The 21366-nt window shown below is 48.2% G+C and overlaps 1 protein-coding gene across 3 annotated transcripts in view; it reads left to right on the top strand.

Moving 5' to 3' along the window:
• Positions 1-21366, top strand: part of WBP1L (WW domain binding protein 1 like) — a 474431-nt gene that overhangs the window by 318861 nt on the left and 134204 nt on the right. For all 3 annotated transcript variants that reach the window (XM_069611687.1, XM_069611686.1, XM_069611688.1), the window contains exon 3: positions 10928-11089. In XM_069611687.1, the coding sequence (XP_069467788.1) occupies positions 10928-11089 (162 nt within the window). The remainder of the gene's footprint in view (positions 1-10927; positions 11090-21366) is intronic.

A 21366-nucleotide genomic window follows, 5' to 3' on the forward strand; every position in this document is an offset into this window, starting at 1 on the left:
ACCACTCGCTTCAGGTCCCCACCCATGCTTCTCCAGTAGGAGGCTGCATTTGTCATTTTACCCACGCGTGGGAGGGGATCACGTCAGACAAGTGGGTACGTTCCACTGTAGCAGGAGGCTATTGCATAGAACTCATACAGAGACCACCCAACCACCCGCCAAGACAAACAACGCAGTAGGATCAGCGCAATCTGCTTAAAGAAGTGAAAGCGCTGCTTAAAAAGGACACTTTAGAGTTCGTCCCGGCAAACCAGGTAAACAAGGGTATCTATTCAATGTATTTCCTTGTGCCAAAGAAAGACATCGCCTTGTCCTAGAGATGTGCCCTCCAAACACATATGGCAAGCCACAAACGTTTTGCATGACAACGCTACAAGAAGTAACGCTAAAACAAGGGGACTACATGGCAACATTGGATATGAAAGATGCATACTTTCATATTTCAGTGTTCCCAGCATACAGAAAATACCTGTGCTTAAAAATAGCAAAACACTACCAGTTCAAGGTGCTCCCCTTCGGCATAGCCTCAGCTCCAAGGGTATTCACCAAGGTATTGGCTTTAGTGGTGGCACACTTAAGCAGACAATCAATCCCAGTGTACCCTTATCTGGATGACTGGCTGATAACAGGAGATTTCCCCTCAAATTTGCAAGCAAAATACACAAAGGACAATCAACCTTCTGTTCCAATTGGGCTTTTCAATCAAGGAGAAGAAATTCAGCCTTGTCCCAAGCCAAACCAAGCAGTTCCTGGGAGCTTTCATAAAGACAAAGGAGGGGCTATTCTTCCCTTCAAACAAAAAGAGTTCAAAACATACTGCTGCAAATACCTCATTATCTTGCTGGTCACCAAATAACCGTACGCAAGGCAGTGCTCCTGCTCGGGATGATGGCTTCATGCATTTATCTAGTTCCACACACACAGTTGCGCATGGTCTCAGGCAAGCGGTCAGTGGGACGATCAAGTGGTTGTTTCGCTAGCCCTAATACAAGCACTTTGCTGGTGTTCAAAGGAAATTTTTTTAAAAGTGAAACCCTTTCACAATCCTCCAATACAGGCAATAATTACAACAGACGCCTCACTCTCCGGATGGGGAGCCCATTATCTTCGCCACACAGCGCATGGCATGTGGACACATATCACTGCTCAAAACCACATTAACCTTCTAGAACTGCTAGCGGTACTCATAGCCCTGCAAGCTTTCCAGTTGCATCTAACAGGCAAACCGGTAGAAGTCCTCACAGACGGCACTACTGCCAAGTTCTACAGAAACAAGCCAGGAGGCACACACTCTCCAAGTCTATACAAAATGTGGAAGTGGGCACTCAAGTGGAACATGTTCCCAGTGTCTCAACAAATTCCAGGGGAGCTCAATTCTCTAGCAGACTCTCTAAGCTGAGATCCATTACCCAAGGAACATGAGTGGCAACTCAACAAAGGAATTCTAGACAATGTCTTCGCCCTCTGGGGTTATGCTCCTTTTAGACTTATTCGCCACAAGTATAAACGTACAATGCCCAGACTTTGCATCCAGGTTTCCCCCCACCCCAATCAAAGGGGAACGCCCTGTGGATGAGCCTATCATGGAAATGTGCTTTTGCGTTTCCACCAACACCACTCATGAGCAGGATAGTGCACAAAATGCACCAGGAACAAGCAACCCTAATCCTGGTTGCTCCTGTGTGGGCAAGACAACCTTGGTTTCCGCATCTGCTCAAACCGACGGTGTGCAAACTAATCAAGCTCCTGTGCCCCTACAACATGCTTTCCCAGCAAGAGGGGGCAAGGAGAGGGGGCACCATTGCACCCACATCCTCAGGTCCATGAACTTGGCAGCTTGGCTCCTGAAGTCGTAGAGTTTGGACATTTACAATTACCTTAACAGTGTGTGGAAATCCTCAAGGGGGCAGGCAAACCTAACACCAGGCACTGCTACTTCAACAAATGGGAAAGATTTTTAATATCGTGCCGTTCAAAGGATGTAAACCCTATTGAATGTACTCCATCACACATTCTTCCCTACATGCTCCGCTTACTAGGTTCTGGCCTAGTATTTAACTCCTTCAAGAGTCACCTAGCGGCAATGTCCTTGTACACCACTTCACAAAACAAGGTGTCCTGTTGGAAAGTTTTTGTTGTTAAGGCTTTCATGGAAGGGGTAAAGGGACTTTACTCCCCCATTTCCAACCCGCCTCCAAGTTCGGATCTTAATGCTGTACTATCAAAGCTCATGGGTACACCCTTCGAGCCTATGCACAAATCCAGCCTCAAACACCTAACATACAAAACTGCTTTTCTGGTAGCCATCACCTCAATAAGAAGGGCTAGTGAGCTACAAGCTTTGTCAGTGAAAGACCCTTTCTTTGTTATCCACAATGACGAACACAACTTAGGTTTTCACCTAAATTCATATCCAAGTTCCATGTTAACCAATCCATTGAACTACCCACTTTCTTTCAAAATCCATCCAACTCCGCTGAGAAAAACCTTCATACACTCGATGTAAGGAGGGCAGTTTCGTACTGTGTAAACAAAACACTAAGAAAAACAGACCAACTGTTTGTCTCCATAGCACCTGGCAGTGAAGAAGTCACATTTCAAAGAAAGCCATCTCCAGATGGATAGTAAAATACATACAGCTCTGCCTTTCACACCAAGAGCTCACTCTAACAGAGGTACAGGAGCTACTTTGGCATTTATTGCAAACGTCCCACTAGACACCATTTGCAAAGCAGCTACATGGAGTTCCATACATACCTTTACTCAGCATTACTGGATCAACACATTCTAAAGCAGATGGGACAAGTGGTGCTAAAACACCTATTTTGCTGCCGTACCTTCTCCAGATACTGCTTGCTAGTCTATGCATAGCATGCGATCTAAGCAGATCCACAAGCCTCTGAGGGGATACATTACTCACCGTAATCATATACCTGATGCTTGTATCTGCTTAGATTCACATGCACCCACCCGTCCTCCCCTCTTGGAGTACAAGGTACTTAGATCGGTTTTCTGGCTTTATCGCTTCTTATCTGCTTTATTACATCTACATTCCTGCTACACTTCATGCCACCTCATGTCAGAAATAAAACAATCTGAGGGACCTTGACGCGTGAAGGACCATGGGTACAGTGGATGTCACACTAGGGCTAGTATTAATAATACACCCTGTAGACGTCCTTTTTCGAGTTTCGAAAACAAATAATGTAATACTCAGCAACTACCACTAGATGTCGGCCTGTACATAGGATGTGAATCTAAGCAAATGCAAGCATCAAAAATACAATAACGGTGAGTAATGTATCCCATATTTCAAATGGATTGTGTCCTCTCACACATTCCTCATACTCCGATATCCTGCTTGCAGCTCAGAAACTTTTCTCAGCAGAGGGCGTCATGCATCGTCTACTTCGAGAGCTTCTGTCCTAGAGTATGACATTGTCGCTGGTATTTATGGCGCGCACCGCGCCCCTTGCCTCAGTTCCGTTTTTCTGCACAGCTGCTCAAAGCGGTTCTTTGCTTCGGCGTGTTATTTACTGCGTAGCTACAAGTTTGTTGCAATAAATGTCTACTCATACTCTGAAAACGGGCTTCAAGAAATGTCCTGAGCTCTTTGCTGGAGGGAATGCGGCGTAGTGGGATCTTGGGCTCACATTTGGTGGGAATGCCCGAAACAGGCTGCCTTTTGGTCTCTAGTTCGGCAGGCGATAACTCAGGTGTTGGGTCCCTTGCAAGATGGTTGTGGGGGGCGCGACTTAGTGGGCCTTAATGGAATGCTTGCCACGTTGTCCACCAAAGCCGACCGCAAACTATATGTGATAATGATGATGTCAGCGGCAATGGTCCTGGCCAAGAAGTGGAAATCAAAGGACCCACCTCAGGAACATGAGTGGGTGGCTTAACTGTGGGCAATGGTGGCAATGGAGTGGCTCACCTATGCGATTCAAGGCATGCACTTGAGGTTTTACTCGGAATGGGCCGCCCTGTTGTCCTTCTTAAAGGCAGGAGCCCATCGGGCCTGGTGCCCCAGGGTGATGGAGTTGTTGGGCATAGTTCGCCCTCAAGATGAATCGGACCTTCAAAGTTGAAGTGTGCTACCTATTTTCTTTCTCCTACTTGTTGAACTTGGCCGTTCAGAGAACCTGTAGAATCTGGGTGGGTCAGGAGGGGGCATAGGGGATGGCGGGGAAGGGGTTTAGGGGGTGTTGGTTTTTTCTTTTTTTTCTTTCTGTTAATGTTCTTCGTTGTATGAATTAAAAAAATGGTTAATAAAAACTTATTGGAAAAAAAGAAATGTCCACAGTGTTTGGCTAAAATGTCCATAACCGAGGCTCATCGAGCAGGTCTCTGGTGCCTGGGGGTGGGCCATATCGTCAAAGATTGCGGCTCATGCCAGTCTATGACTGTTAAAGCGTTAAAGGAGAGGAAGGGGAAACTTGCTTTGGGCAAACTATCCCTGAGTTCTTCTTCGGTGACCCCCACAAATGTTTTGTCTGAAGATAATCTGAGTCCAAGAGGGAGATCGCTGCACCAGGCCAAGAGGCACAGTAAAAGTTTGAAGCGTTCAAGATCTCGGTGGTCCTCTTAGTCATCTTCGAGGAGATCAAAGAAAAGGAGTCATCTCTCCAGGTCGTCCGCTACGTATTCCTCGCCTGAACGGAAACCGGTAAGATTTCATAAAAAGGGGGCTAGGTGTTTGAGAAGGCGGCAAAGCCAGCCCCTTTGTTGAAGTCGTTGGAGACTCCAGACCCCATCGCACGAAAAGCTGATAGGGTGTTGTGTGTGTGAAAACCAAGGGCCTGGACAGTAGGTCGAAGGCTTCGAAAGGATTTGAAGGCCTCTCGTGTGCCTCTCATGGGCTCGACACCTCGAAGGAACCCCTCTTCTTTGACCCATTTGACGATGTCGAAGGCGTCGAAGTAGAATCTATCGACGCCAAAACAGTCAGGGTCGGAGCCCCTGAGGCCTTTTGAAAGTCTGTCAAAGCTTTTTAAACCTCAGAGAAAAAGATGTTTTTTAAGTCCATGGCCTCTAATTATGAGGAAGAGGTGGAGGAAGAAAGCCCTATTCATAGTTTTGGTAGGGAATACTGCACTCCTGGTGTTCCAGAGGAGCTGATATTCCAAGAATCTAAAATGAGACCTTGTTGGACATACTGCAGGATGCCAGTGGTATAGACACCTCTCCTGAGGTTCATTTTGGTACCCCAGAAGGTTCAGGTCATGATGATGCATCTTATAGATCAGTAATGGCAAAGGTTATTGAATACCTTGGATGGGGTAGATCATCTGTTGAATATGAACATGATGACCGTACAGATATTTTGGACAGGGGACATCCTAAGAACCCAGTCCTTGCCTTATATAGAGCAGTGAAAAATAGAGTTCTAGAGAACTGGAAAAATCCAGATACCATCCCTGCGGTTCATTAAGGGAGCAGCCTATCCCACGGTCCCTCTGGGAAGGGAGGATAAAAGGCTTGATGCCAAGGGAACAAGGTTTTCTCTGCAGGCAGTATGGCACTGAAAGCAACAAATGCAACTTGTGCTATAGCAAAGTTCACCTTCACTTTGTGGGAGGTGATAGCCATGGCATCTGAGCATGTCCCAAAGGGTGAAGAAAGGGATTCTTTTATGAGCATTACTCAGGACGGTAAAGGTGCTATGTGCCAATCATTGCAGTCAGGGCTAGACACTGCAGATTGTATTAGCCGTTGTATGGCTGCTGGTACAGTGCTTAGACGATTTTCCTGGCTTTGTAAATCAGGGTGGCCATTAGGCAGCCCCAACAAAATCGAACAGCTCTCATCTTCTGCTCAGGGATGGAGAAATCGTTAACTTCATTACTATTCCTCATTTAACAGAGAAAGAGGTACATTTAACCAGAGGGCACAGAGAAGGCAACCTCGAGGTGGTCGAGGACGTACAGGCAGTGGAGCTGCAGCAGTATCGGCTGCCTTGCCTTCTGCACCAACTGGTGCCGCAAAACTACTTTGAAAACTTAAAACATTCGACAGTGGTGAGAGGCAGGTTATCCCTGCATCTGAAAGAATGGTGCAGTATTACAACAGATGCTTGGGCACTACAAACTATCGCCTATGGTTACTGCCTACCTTTTCTAAAGAGGCCGCCAGACTGTCCCCCTCGAGACCAGTCCGTGAAAGTACCAGATCAGCTCCTTCTTCAGGAAATTCATAAACTGTTGGAGAAGGGTGCAGTCGAACAGGTACCTGCAGTGGAACGAAATCAAGGCTGGTACTCTCCCGAAAAAGAATGGAGTGTTGTGACCCATCTTGCACTAGAGATGCTTGAACAAGTTCCTCAGGAAGGACAAGTTCTCTCTTGCAGATCCTCCAGGCCCTTCAGCTCCAGGATTAGTCATTGGATCTTCCGGATGCTTATTTTCATGTGCTAGTTCATCTGAAGCACAGGAAATACCTGAGATTCGCTGTTGGCAGTTCTCATTATCAGTTTCGAGTTCTGCCATTCGGGCTGACCTCCGCCCAAATGTTTTCACCAAGCTGATGGCGGTGGTGGCAGCGAATCTACAGGGGGTGAGGAGGGTTCACATGTACCCCAACCCGGACGATTGGCTGACCAGAGCCTGTTCACCCGAATAGCCTCTGGAGCATCTGGACAGCACCTGTCGTTCTCTCCAGATGCTGGGCTTCGCCCTCAACTTGAAGTCATCCCACATTACACCGTTCCAGAAGCAGCAATTAATTGGAGCAGTCCAACTGCCTCAAATCTTCCGGCCTTCGATTTTCTGAGGTTGCTCAGTCTCATGGCATCCTGCATTTTTCTGGTGCCTGAGGCCCGTCTGAGAATGAGGTCTCTTCAGTGGACCTTCAGGGCTCAGTGGTTACAGTTCTCCGGCAGAATAACTGATCTGGTACGGATCCCGAACAGGGTCGCACATTATCCCCCACATTGGTCTGTCAAGGAGAATGTGTTGAAGGGGGGACCCTTTTGGCAACCATGGCTGGAGATTACGGTGGTTACAGGTGCCTCTCTATCAGGTTGGGGAGGTCACATGAAGGGTCTAAGAATCAGCAGACACTGGTCTCTGTCGGAGTCCAAACTGCATATCAACCTTTTACAGCTGAGGGCAATCAGACTAGCGCTGATGGCCTTCCTGTCCTCTGTATGAGGAAAGAGTGTCTTGATAATGACAGACAACACAGTGGCCATGCATTACCTAAACAAGAGGGTGGGGGGGGGCGTTGGATCACTGCAATGCAGCTCTGGTTTTGGCACAGCATGAAGGACTCTCTATCAGCAGTTCATCTGGCTGGAGAAGAAAACACGGCAGCGGATGCTCTGATCAGGCACAGCACGGTTTCCCATGAGTGGGAGTTAGCTCAGGAAGTCCTTCAAGATATCGTCACCTTTTGGGGAACCCCACAAGTGGATATGTTTGCGACCAGTGTCAACCGGAAGTGCGAACAGTTCGGCTCCAAGGAATTTCCCCTTAGAGGAGCTCTGTGGGACGTGTTCGCAGTGGATGGGGACTTTCCACTTCTGTACCCGTTTCCACCCATCCCTGTCATTCCTTATGTTCTCAGGAGGCTACAGAAATTTTGGAAATCCATGATCCCAATTGCCCCGGACTGGGCCAAGAGGACGTGGTACCTGGAATGTCTGGAAATGTTCATATGCCCTTGAATTCATCTTCCACAAACACAGGACCTTCTCTCGCAAGATGGGGGGGTCGCATTCTTCATCCAGAGATCAGGACCCTCAATCTCCACGCATTGTTTCTGATAGGATGAGTTACAAAGATTGGGGCCTTCCGGAAGATGTCATGGAGGTGTTGCTTTTGGCCGGAAGGCCAGCAGCAAAATCTTTATACCGCTGCCTTTGGACCACATTTTTCAGCTAGTGTACAGATAAAGGAATTAATTCATTTACTTGTGACACGCCAGTGGTTTTGTCTTTTCTACTACATTTAACCCAATAGGGGCTACAGTTTGCTACAGCCCAGGGCTATCTGGCTGCGCTGTCCATTTTCAAGCACTCTCCGGAACAATGTTCCTACTTCATGGTTCCTATAGTTATCCAATTTCTGCAACATCTTCCCACCGGTTCCTTTTATTGCCCGGTCTGGGCTCTCAACCTAGTTTTAAGATTCCTGATGGGTTCTCCATTTGAGCCATTACGTTCTTGTCCAATTAGAATGTTGTCTTTGAAAACTGTATTCTTAACGGCCATTATTTCTGCTCGAAGAGTAAACGAGCTTCCGGCCTTGTGTTTAAAACCACCATTCACAGTTCTTCATAATGACAAGGTAGGTTTGATGGTTCAACCCTCTTTTCTGCCAAAATGAGTGTCTGAATTTCATCTGACTCAAAATATTGTCTTACCGGCTTTCTACCCTCGTCCTCATCATCTAAAGAAGAGGAGAGATTACACAGACTTGACCCTAGAAGAGCCTTGAGCTTTTATATCAACAGGGTTTCTAAGATAAGAGTTGATGACCAACTGTTTGGTCTATGCGGGTCACAGAATGAGACAAGCAGTCACTAAACAAACGCTGTCTCGGTGGATCATACTATGTATATGTGAATGTTACAACCTGGCCGGGAAAGAGGTTCCCAAAGGTCTAAGGGCCCACTCGACCAGTGGTGTAGCCACTTCTTTAGTCCTCCAGAGAGGGGTACAGCTGCTAGACATTTGCAATGCTGCCACCTTTTCTTCTGTGCATACATTTGTAAAATATTACTGTTTAGATTCCCTTTCAGGCCGGCAATACACATTTGGAAAGGCTGTGTTACACAACATAAACCAAAATTAAATGAAGATCAAACTCTTCTTTCCCAACTCCTGCGACACACTGCTGTGGGAGAATATCAAAGATGATGAATACGTGGGAGGACACAATCCATTCGAAGAGCAAATTATTTACCCCATGTAATGTTCTTTCGACTGGGTGTTCCTCCCATGTATTCCTCATCGCCCTCCCATCCTTCCCCCTCCGTCAAGAAGGAGTTTCCGTGGATTACACCTTCTTCTCCGTTAACACTCGAGTAGCCTCATCTTCGAGACTGCTGTGCTAGTGATAGGAAAAACATGAACGGAGGCCATGGGCATATATACCAGCGTCAACGTCATACTCTAGGAAGGAGGCTCTCGGGGGTCACGAGGTTGACGATGACGCACACCACCCTCTGCTGAGACAAGTTTCCAAGCTGCAAGCAGGATATCAGAGTATATCAAAGATGAGGAATACGTGGGAGGAACATCCAGTCGAAAGAACATTACCAGCCGTAAGTAATTTGCTCATCTCGTGTAATGTGTGTGAATGAGTGCTTGATGTATGGGTGGCTGGATGTGCATGTGTGAGTGAATGGTGAATGGGTGCACGTGTAAATTGAGTGTGCTTGGGTTAAAAGCCTGCATTGCTTACTGGTTATCTTCTTTACACCTAGTCCCACTCGTCCTTGTCCCAGTACTTGCCTATGAAGCACCTTGCCTCATACATAAGTACTGGGACGCGGAAGAAGGACGTGGAGTTAATGCTGGACCGAGCAGCTGATTTTGGAGGTTTATGGAGGAGAGTGGTAGGGAGAAGGGGACGTTTGGGAATCTGGTGCAGAGAAGGGTGTGTTAATACATAATGGTCATCAGAGATAAAGCGGGTGTGATATGTATTAGTGGCTAGACTGGCATTTTGGTACAGCCAGTCTAGTCCTTTCTTACTGTGGCATGACATTTTTACTGGACATCTATAGTAAAGTAAGCAACATAAGTGTTATTACTTGTCTAGACTGACAATTGGGTGCAGCCAGTATAGCCATGTCCAACAATGGCATATTTTATGGGCCTATATAATGAAGTAAGCATGAGAAGTGTCATTACAGGCATTTTGCTGTGGCCATCTAGGTAGGTCTTACTGTGGCATAGCATTTCTTTACTGTGCATCATCAAGGCTACAGCAAACATGATGAGTATTGTGTGTCTGGTCTACATTGTGCAACCTGTTTTGACATGTTTTCTTACTGCCGCATTGCATTTGTAGTAGCAAAGCAGTAAGATTGCTCAGCAGGTTGAGCACTCGCTGCTGTGATGTGTGATCTGCAGGTTCGAATCCCGGCAAAGCCAACTCAGCCTTGTATTCTTCCGAAGTTGATAATTAAGTACCAACTTCGGTTCGGATGATAATTGTATGTAAACTTGTGCTATGTATAGCCCTTTGCCGAAAGCGCAATATAAATAACAAATCATTATCATGCAGCAAAGCATTTATGCTCTTGTGCGCTGTTAGTGACTTACTTGCATCTATAGGATTTTTGGATACTGTAATATCGCAGCAGCTGGCAATGTAGGGGCTCTAATTACTATATAATGACAATACCTGACATGAAGCTATAACTGGCATAAAATGCAAGTAACTGGCCATACAATGCTGAAGTGGCATATCTATGGCAGTACCTCGACCTATGTTGATTCTATTGGGTCTAATCATATCATGACCACACCCAAGGAATATAAAGGCAGCACCCTTGTTAAAATGTGGTTGGTATCTACAATATTCTTGTCTGCTTTAGTATCTATTTGATATTTTAAACATTGTATATTTATGTAATTTTTTTGTATGCCTTCAAGCCACTTCCGGTGAGGTCACTAGGGCTAAAGAGGAATTAATACCGTCTGGGTCGAATGTCATGTGACATCATTTCCTGTGATGCCATCAGGTGTGTGCTACCCCAGGCATTTTGGTGAATCGAAGTCCCTGGACACAGTTTTAGAAATGATACATTTTATATGATCATGTTCTGCCAATTATGATCCTGTTGAACATTGTCAACCGTGGGTTTGAACGAAGTGGTTGTGCAATGGTACTGGTTGTTCTTATCCTCTAAAATTGAGCATTCTTAAAATTCGTTTATGGAAAACAATCACTAATGGCGTATGTGTTGTTATTAACAGGGTTCTGGCTGGTGTGGACCATTATCATCATTCTAAGTTGTTGTTGTGTTTGTCACCACCGACGAGCCAAGCATCGTCTCCAAGCACAACAGCGGCAGCATGAAATCAACTTGATTGCTTACCGAGAAGCCCATAATTATTCAGCGCTGCCTTTTTATTTGCGTAAGTACTGCAGAGCTATTTCCTTTCACAAGCAAGACATATGCTCATAAAATTGAGCAATATAAAACACCTTTTAAGCAACAGTATAAAGCTGATACTTGCACAGCTGCAAAAAGTATAGTTTTAAATCTTAAACCGCCACACCACATTTTGAATATTTTAAGCTTTGAATCCACAGTTGTCTAAATGTAGTGCGCAGTGTTTATCCTACCAAATACACAAGGGGAGAGAGGGGGGCTGAGGATATTGGCCCTCATTATGAGTTTGCCGTTGGGCCCGCTAGTAAAACCAGTGTCCTACCGGCAACTTCAGCTTACCGTTTCCGCCGCCCGATATCCCAGGATATTAGCTGGGGAATGGGAACACTTAAGCTGCCGGTGCTTCAGTGTATAATCTGCCAGTAGGGGTCTGAACTACTGGCAGGGCAGGCCCTGCCGGTAGTTCTCTGCCCCTACCAGTAGACTCAGATTAGGCCAGTCCGGAAAAGGACCGGCATGACCATAACGAGTCTCAGTGTGTGCTAAGCATGCAGACAACTGGAAGTCAATATGGCAATAATGGATAAGCAGCAATATTAATGTCAGATGTAAGAACTGAGTGATGAAGTTCCAATCCATGATTGTAAAGGTTTTATTCTTATTTCATTTCGGAAAATGTCTAACATTAATCAACTGAATATAACAGATGACCTGCAATGATTATTCAATAAACATATATTGGAGGGGATTGGGTCCTCTGACGTATTCCATATCTATGACAGTAATCACCACAGCTGTGCTGCTTCGGAACATTTTCGGCGTCTGCGTCCTGCGTCGATGCGCCGTCCCCGAGGACCTCCTCCGACGGCCGATGTCGCCCGATGTGATAAGTAGGACGCACGACGCCCGTAGCCTCAGTTCCATTTTTTCCGCGAACGTGTTCGCTTCGTGAATCTCGGTATGCCTCGACTCTTTGGAGTTTGTTGTATTCTCGGTTCTTTGAACCTGTTCGGTTTTTGTGAAAACCTATTCGTGACGATGTCTACCTCGTCTTCAACCCCGCATCCGGGCTTCAAGAATTGCAGGGACTGTGGGTCCAAGATGTCGGTAACGGACTCGCACGACGCCTGCCTCTGGTGCCTCGGGGAGGCCCACGACACGGACGACTGTGTCGACTGCCAGTCGCACACGGCCAAGGCCTTGTAGGAGCGCAAGAAGAAGTTGTCAGTAGGTAGGGTGTCTAAGCCCAGGAAGTCGAGGTCTGCGTGGCTTTCGACGGATGATTCGAGAGGCGACTCTCTGCGTCATCGTCGGAGGTCCGGTGGGTCTCCTTCCAGGAGTCGGTCTCGCCACTCCTTTGCCTCTTCGAGGCATTCCCGGAAGCGCCGGCATAGGTCGCCTTCCCCGTCCTCTTCCGAGGACTCTGCCTGTCGGCGGGTTGCTTATCCCACCATGCAAGCGACACCGGAGGAATGGGCTTCCTTCGGGAAGAAGATGTTGGCGATTCTTGAATCGCAGGGCACCGGTCCGTCCGCGCCTCTGAGTGGGGTCGGTCGTGATCGGTCGAGAGACACCGCTCGCACGCCTTCGGGCTCGAGTGGTCGGCACGGTTCGCGGGAGAGGTCCCGCTCCGACAAGGGTAACCGTTCTCGCCATGCCCGTTCCAGGTCCTCGACGCGCTCGAGACCGCGTGATCCTGTGCAGTCTTCGAGGAAGACGTTGCCACCTGTGGCGCCAAGATCGTCGGCGACCTCTCTCGAGGCTCTGCCTCCGAAGGGGTCGTCGATGCTGTCGGCGCCTAAGTCGTCGAAGGACACGCTCGGAGCTCTGGCTTCGAGGCCTGTGTCGACACCGCCGATGCTGGCGGCGCTGCGGCTGACGTCGACGCCGATTCGCTCAACGCTGATTCTCTCGACGATGGCGCCAACTCGTTCGTCCGCCCTCGACGCCTTTCGAGGCGGTGGTGTCGGAGGGGCCCCGTGGCACGGGGGTAGCCCCTAGAAAGGCTCTGGCTAAGGTCAGGCATAGCTTTGGTCCCCAGGTGTCTTCCTCTCACCGCCTGGAGTACATTTCAGAGGGTGATGAGGGCTCTGATGAGGGCTTGGTTCCGGTTACGGTGCCGGATGAGCTTCTCTCGGGCCATAGCCAATTTGATGACCTGAGGCATTCACTGCATGATGCCAGTGGACTGGACACCTCTCCGGAGGTCGAGTTTTGTAGGCCGGAGCCTGGCACTCATGCCGATTCTTCGTTCCGGCGCCTTATGTCTCGGGTCACTGAGTACTTGGGATGGTCGGCTCCCCAGGGGAGTTTGTTCAGGATGATCTCACGGACATCCTCGATCTTGGTCCCCCCACTGACCCGGTACTGCCGTTTAAGTGGCTCTGCAGAGAAGGGTGGCGGCGGCGGCTTGGACTGCTCCGGAGAGTCTCCCGGCAGTGGGCAAGTCTTTGTCGCGAAAATACCATCCAGCCAGTAGCGACCCCTGCTACTTGTCCAGGCATCCCACTCCGGAGAGTTTGGTGGTGCAGGCGGCTACGGCCCCGGCAAAGCAGGCATCGTATCCTACCATCCCTCCGGATAGGGACGACAAACGTTTTGATGGCTTGGCGAAGAAAGTGTTTTCTTCAGGGGGTATGGCGCTTCAGGCGGCCAACTCCGGATGTGCCTTGTCTCGTTTCATACACACTCTGTGGAACTGTGTTGCATTAGCGGCTGAACATATTCCCGAAGGGGACGAACGGGATGGTTTCCTTGCTATGGTTCAGGATGGCAAGGTTGCCATGTGTTAGGCCGTTCAGTCGGGTTTGGACATGGCAGATTGTGTCAGCCGGTCCATGGCGGCGAGCACCGTAATACGCAGGTTTGCGTGGTTGCGGAAGTCAGGGTTCGCTCCTGATGTGCAGTCCCGGCTCCTCAACATGCCCTTTCACGGTGAACATCTTTTTGGCAGCAAGGCTGACGAGAGCCTTGAGAGGTTGTAGACCTCCAAAGCTGCAGCGAAGTCATTGGGCGCTGCAGTTCGACAACCTCTGCCTTTTTGTCCTAGGAGACAACAGTGGAGGGGAGGTCCTTTCGCTATTACTCGTCCTTCAGTAAAGCGAGAGGAGGCCACCGTAAGAGTGCCAGAGGAGGAAAACAGGGTACTCGAGGTACCAAGGCCGCTCGGGCAGTTGCCTCTTTGCCCTTAGGCAACGCCGCAGCTGCTACCACTCAGTCATGAGGCCAGGTCCCATGGTTCGCTGGTTGGGGGAAGGCTGGCGCAGCATCTTTGAGAGTGGCGTGCCATTACTGCAGATGTGTGGGTTCTGGAGATCATACCCATGGCTACTGTCTTCCCTTTCGGCAGAGGCCTCACGACAATCCACCTGGGAACCTCTCTTTGAAGAGTCCGGATCCGCTCCTTGGCAGAAAATTCAAGCCCTGCTGGAGAAAGGCGCCATAGAACTGGTGCATGTAGCGGAGAGGAACAAGGGATGTTATTCCCCTTATTTTTTGATTTCGAAGAAAGACGGGGGATTGAGACCCATCATGGACTTGCGCGGTTTGAACAAACTCCTTAGGAAGGACAAGTTCAAGATGGTTACTCTATCGTCCTCCAGGCCCTTCAACTTCAGGGCTGGTTGGTGTCTCTCGACCTCAAGGACGCTTACTTCCATTTGCCGATCCATCCCAAGCACAAGAAGTACCTGAGGTTCGCGGCTGGCGACTCACACTTTGTTTCGGGTCCTGCCGTTCGGATTGACCTCCGCCCCGAGGGTTTTCACCAAGCTCTTGGTGGTGGTGGCAGCTCATCTCAGGAAAGGGGGGATTCACGTCTACCCCTACCTGGACGATTGGTTGATCAGGGGGAGCTCTCCCGAGCAAGTCCTGGATCATCTGTCCGTCACCTGCCACTCCCTTCACAAGCTGGGCTTCTCCCTCAATTTAAAGAAGTCCCATTTGACGCCAACACAGCGGCTCCAGTACATTGGAGCAGTGCTCGACACATCCCTGGGGCTGTGTTTTCCTCTCCAGGTGAGGGCTCTTCACATTCAGCAGATGGTGCACAAGTTTCAACTTGCCGAGACTCTCCCAGCGTCTGAGTTCTTGAGACTAATGGGCCTCATACCATCCTGCATTCTTCTGGTGCCAGAGGCCAGGTTGCGGATGAGATCTTTGCAATGGGCACTCAAGCTCCAGTGGTCTCAGTCCTCCGGCAGGATGTCGGACCCTGTTCAGGTGCCGCCCTCGGTCGCCCAGGACCTTCTGTGGTGGGCAGTCGAAGGCAGTCTGATGAAGGTGGCCCCATTTTGGCTGCCCTGGCCAGAGGTGACGATTGTGACGGATGCATCCCACATGGGATGGGGAGCTCATGCCAACGAGTTGACAGTCAGCGGTCGTTGGTCTCCGTCAGAGTCCAGACTCCATATCAATCTGTTGGAGCTGAGGGCTGTCAGGCTAGCCCTGAAGGCTTTTCTGCCGACTGTGCGAGGAAAGAGTGTCCTGATTCTAACGGACAACACGGTGGCCATGCACTACCTCAACAAAAAGGGGGGCAGGGTCACTTCCTCTGTGCAGGGAGGCGATGCAGCTCGAGTTCTGGGCCATCCAGCAGGAAGTTTCGATCTCGGCTGTTCATCTGGCCGGAGACAACAACGAGACGGCGGACGCTCTGAGCAGGCAGAGCACGATCTCTCACGAGTGGGAGCTGGCTCAGGAGATTCTCCTGGAGATCTTTGCCCTTTGGGGGACCCCTCAAGTGGATCTCTTCGCTTCCAGTGTCAACCTGAAGTGCGAAAGTTTCTGCTTGCGGGAATTTCCTCCAAAAGGAGCCTTAGGAGACGCGTACGTGGTGGTGTGGTCATTCCCACTGCTGTACGCGTTTCCTCCAGTCCCCGTCATCCCGCAAGTACTGCAGAGGTTACGGAGGTTCGGTTCCCGGATGATCCTCATTGCTCCGGCGTGGGCCCGGAGGACGTGGTACCTTCTCGACTTGTCCATCTGCCCTCCACGTCGTCTTCCCTAACGAGACGATCTGCTCTCATGGGAGGGGGGTCAGGTTCTCCATCCAGATTGTCAGATCCCTCAACCTTCATGCTTGGCTTCTGAAAGGTTGAGGTATAAGGATTGGGACCTCCCTGAAGACGTGTTGGAGGTGTTGCTCTCGGCCAGACGGCCTGCAACAAAGTCTCTGTACCGTTGCCGTTGGCGTAAATTCTGCGACAGAGTTAAGAATGTGGATCCTTTTGAACGTGACATTCCCATGGTTCTGTCTTTTTTGCTTTCTTTGGCCCACAGGGGCTTGCAAGTGGGGTACCATTAAAGGTTACCTGGCGGCGCTGTCCATATTTAAGCGCTCGTCCGAAGAATGTTCCTATTTTAAGATTCCTTTAATTTCTCAGTTTTTGAAAGGGCTCACTAATGTGTTTCCTCCGTCACCTTTTCTGGTGCCAGGTTGGGATTTGAATCTTGTTCTTAAGTTCCTTATGGGTGCTCCGTTTGCGCCTTTGCATTCTTGCCCTTTGAGACTGTTAACTCTGAAAACTGTGTTTATGGTTGCGGTTACTTCAGCTCGCAGAGTGAGTGAGTTACAGGCACTTTCAGTTAAGCCTCCCTTCACTGTGTTTCATAAGGACAGGGTTGTCCTTAGAGTTCGTCCTTCCTTTCTTCCGAAGGTGGTTTCGGAATTTCATTTGAGCCAGAAGGTGGTTCTTCCGGCGTTGTATCCTCCTCCATATCCTGGTAAGGAAGAGGAGAGGCTCCATAGGCTTGATCCTAGGAGAGCGTTGAGCTTTTATATTTCGCACATGTCCCGGGTCAGAGTGGACGATCAACTTTTCATTGGTTACGCTGGAAAGCGTTTGGGACAAGCTGTGACGAAACTGACTTTGTCTCGTTGGATTATTTTAGCTATCTCCGAGTGTTACCGCTTTGCGGGTAAGGACCCTTCGGCTGGCTTGCGGGCCCATTCTACCAGGGGAGTGGCTGCGTTTACTGCCCTGCAGAGGGGTGTTCCTATTCGTCACATCTGTGATGCAGCCACATGGGCTTCGTTACATACTTTTTTTCTATGTCACTACTCCCTCGATTCCATCCGAGGGCAGGATCTGGCCTTTGGCAAGGCAGTCCTTTATTCCGCAATTTGATTGGGCATGCTAAATTTGTGTTCTAAATTCTTTTCCCACCTCCTTGCTTGGTCTGCTTTGGGAGTCTGTCATAGATATGGAATACGTCGGAGGACCGAATCCCCTCGAAGAACAAGTTACTCTCTTACCTTACTCTCGATGGGATGGTCCAACGACGTATTCCATATCGCTCCCTCCCTACCTTCCCCGCTGCAGAATTTCTTATGCGATTGCAGCTTGCGTTCCGCAAGGCCTCGTGTGTCTGACTGGCAGAAAACTGGTGTCACACGTTCTGGGGGAAAAATCTACAACTGAGGCTACGGGAGTCGTGTGTCCTACTTATCACATCGGGTGACATCGGCGTCGGAGGAGGTCTTGGGGGACGGCGCATCGATGTCATCGACGCAGACGCCGAAAATGTTCCAAAGCAGCACAGCTGTGGTGATTACTGTCATAGATATGGAATATGTCGTCGGACCATCCCATCGAAAGAACGTTACCAGGTAAGAGAGTAACTTGTTCTTTGATAACTACTCCGCAAAGGCCATTGTTTACTCGTTGACTCTTGCTTATATATGTGTCTTTAGTCAAGTGTATCTTTTCAACAATCTCTAAAATAGGGCAGATTTGGCCACTATTAAAGATCAGAAATATATGCCCCTCTGATCTTGTCAATCTAGGTCTAATCATGGCTTTACCTTTCCCTGGTAACTATATTGAAAGATCTGTTGCCTCACACTTTGGAGCTATCCTTTCTATATGCACTTTACTTGGGAAATGACAGTCTGCCTCCATTCCATATGAGGAACAATCTTATTCATTTATGATGGCTCTAGACAGGTATTTGATGGGTTTAGAACATGTGTGTTGGTCTTCCTCGATTCCCTAGCAGCTTTTGACATCTTAGACAATGGGAATCTACCAGCGATGTGTTCCTCCGAAGTGGAAATAGGCGATTTGGTTGTGAAATAATGTTGATCTATTATTTTGGAGAGATCCTCCTGATTAGTCCAGATGGGCAAACATCTTTCTAAAACTGAAGGATTTTTGTTGATTACTTAACTTTCCTTTTATTTTTAGTTGTCAAAGGTGCCGTGTTGGTTATCTTCACTCTTATGTTTAGAAATGTCTTCTGTCCTGGTCTATACAGCTAGTTCACTAGAATTTAAGAAAAAAGGATTTCAACATAATAAAGGGGCCTGCTTGGCACTGTAGTATCTGTACCCTCTAAAAGGATCTCCCTTTATCACTATGTGTGCTTCCTTGAAGAGTCCTGGCCTAGGAGTATTGTTGCAACACCCCAGTCTCACTGGGGTATGTCTCCTCTCTGCCTCACACCTGTGTCAGGATGGTCAGGTATACCCAGTTTGACATTCTCCAGGCTTTGTATTCTCTCCTCGTGAGTCTTGCAGTGTTTCTATGGTGAGGCAAACACTAGGGTAATAACTAAACAACAAACTGGCAAGATTTCTCTTTGAACACTTGTCTGGATGGGAGGCTTATCTTAAGTATGGCATGCAGGACCTATTCTAAAAAGGCCTGATGTCCTGAGTCCAAGTCCAGTCCCTAAACTAAATCACAGCTGTTGGGGTTTCTGTACTCAGGAAATTATCCTTTAGGTCACTCAACTTAAGGGATGTTTTGAGTGCCTCAGCACACTTCATTGAGGTCTAGGTGTTGTTAAACGATCCCTACATTGTGTAGTCTCCTGGGTTTCTGTGGACTTTAAACGCCTACCAAGGCAAGCCTTTTTACCATTACTTCTCTTTCCCTAGGTTTCTCTGAATCTTTTACGTAGACTCATCATATAGCTTCCCTTCTTGTGGGCCTTAGTAGGATTTTCAACCTCCCTCCCTACCTAGGTATTTGCCAGGCAGCAATAATTGACCCTTGTAATAAACCCTACATATGACTCAAAACCTTTCATTAATTTCAGTGTGTTCTTCTCTGTATGGCTGGTGGAGAGGGTTTAAAGTGCCCTCCCCACCATTGTACAGGGTGGCTTCTCCTTGAGTACAAATAGAGAATCGCTGGGTTTAAGCAAAGAGACTCTCAAGTGTTGTATTCCTCGAATCAGGAATGTAGTCTCCCTTCTCAGTCCTCTATCTAGGTGCTCTGCTTTGCCAGGTAGACCCCTTCATTGCGGGGCCTAGGGGGAAGGGGGTTTACCTGCGCTGTCTGTTGGGCCTTGGCAGTGGCAGCAGCAGTGGTGAGAGCAAGAGATGGGTGTTGTGTGGCAAGCCGGAATAAGGACTCGAAGCTGAGAACATGGCTTCCATGTAACTTTATTTAACTGAAAATAAAACTACTGCTAAAGGAGAATTCCCTTCCTATTAAAACTAAACAAAGGTGCTTGTCAATAGTCAAAAGACAAATAGTCCTCAGTCCAAACCTAGAGTCTAAATTGGCCCTACCACTTGTAAAAGAAAATAAGCTAGAGTGGTCCACACTCCGGGTTGTTCACCACAATCTATCTTGGGTATTCCAGAAGTTCTTCCTGGCTCTAGATCCACTGGTTATCTGTAGTCAACATTTCGCCTTACTGAAGAGTTTTTGACAGTCTTATCAAATTTCATGTTTCCCAAGTTCAACAATAAAAAGTCTTAAGTCCTACAAAAAACAAAATGTCAACATGTCTGTAGGTGGAGGGATATTTCCCTGATCCCTCTAAACCACTCGAGTGGATCTCTCCCCACTTGGTTCTGGTGCTGAATGTGTCGGTACTTCCCTCGTATCTGCTCTTTGCTTTGTTTATTATGCATCTTTGACTCACTTGGGTTCCTCTGTCCCAGTGTCTCATGTAAAACTCTGGGGTATTGGTAACCCCTCTCTTCTTGTGGCTCTCTTTGTATTTGTGGTTTCCTGTGACCTTTCTAGAGGTTGCTACTACTCTAGTTTCTCTGGCTCCTGAAACCCTTCTTCTCTCATGCTTTCTGTTCTTCTGGGCCTCTTTGACCATGGTATGGGGTTAGGAACCATCCTTCTCCACTAACTCTTTCCTCCTCCGCCGACCTGGGCAACCTGTATACTGTGACAAATCGTGGGATTCTGTCACTTCTCCCTAGAGGGGAGCCTTTCCTTGAGAGGCTAGGCAGGTGAGCCTGCTATGAAATAATCCCCTTAGGGGTGGCAGCATGCAGGACCTCACAGGGAGAGTCTCTCCTCTGGGGGTCAATGGCTCCTATTCGCAGAGGTACTCCCTAGAACCCTATCTTGCAGAACAACAGTAACATCAAAATTCCAGAGTCATCCATCAAACCAAACCAGTATTTGTAATTGTAACATAAGACCCAAGATCCAAAATGAGGATCAGTGTAGTAAAACTGCTATGAAGAAGAATAATGAACAACCAGTACGATCGATTACTCAATGGTCGGAAACCAACACTACTGTGATGAAGAATGAACAAACAATGAGGAGTGATCAACTAAAAGATGGAACAGACTATAATCCTCTGCTGGAGTGGACCCAGCAGCCAATCATAAAAAGAGACAATGGGTTACTGTCCATGAAAGGTGGAACCCAGGAGTTTCAAACCAGCCAAGTGAGGAGTGCTTAGAGAGACCTGGAAATCCTCTACTGGTGGAAACCACAAGGTGCTGTCGGAAAGAAGCAATGAGTAAGCTGAAAGTCGGAGAGAAAGGTGGACGAACACCCCAGGAGAAGGAGTGAGTTTAGAGCAGTGGCGTGACCCTGCAGAGGTGGACTGTTCAGTTTGATAACAATGCCGAGACCGCTAGAGCACATGTACCGTGGAGAAGAAACCGAAGAAAACTGAGCGAGAACCGAAGCTATCCTCACCACGAAGGAAGTCCCTATCCTGCAAACAGCCCTGTTGACGGCACCCCATAGAAAACAACTGGAGTGGGAGGGAAGACTGGGATAAATAATACACTCCGCCTACTCATCCCTGTGAGTGGCCTGAAACTAAGTGGAGTGAGATACACTCTGGGACGTCCCTGTGAACAGCACAAACCCAAGAAGAGTGAGACACAGTATGAAACGTCTCTTGCTCATCTCAGTAATATAAGAATTGAACAGGAGAATATGAAGAACTGTTGGCTCTACAATAAACCTCTCAAGGAGAAAGACCTAGGAACAGAGAATAAGAACGAGGAAGAAGATGTTAAATACCTTATTCATTTAAAGAACTACAGAAGAACAGAGGATAATAACCACAGAAAGGGATACA

The sequence above is a fragment of the Ambystoma mexicanum genome, chromosome 8 (genome assembly GCF_040938575.1).
Source record: "Ambystoma mexicanum isolate Mex_15411 chromosome 8, UKY_AmexF1_1, whole genome shotgun sequence".
NCBI lineage: Eukaryota > Metazoa > Chordata > Amphibia > Caudata > Ambystomatidae > Ambystoma > Ambystoma mexicanum.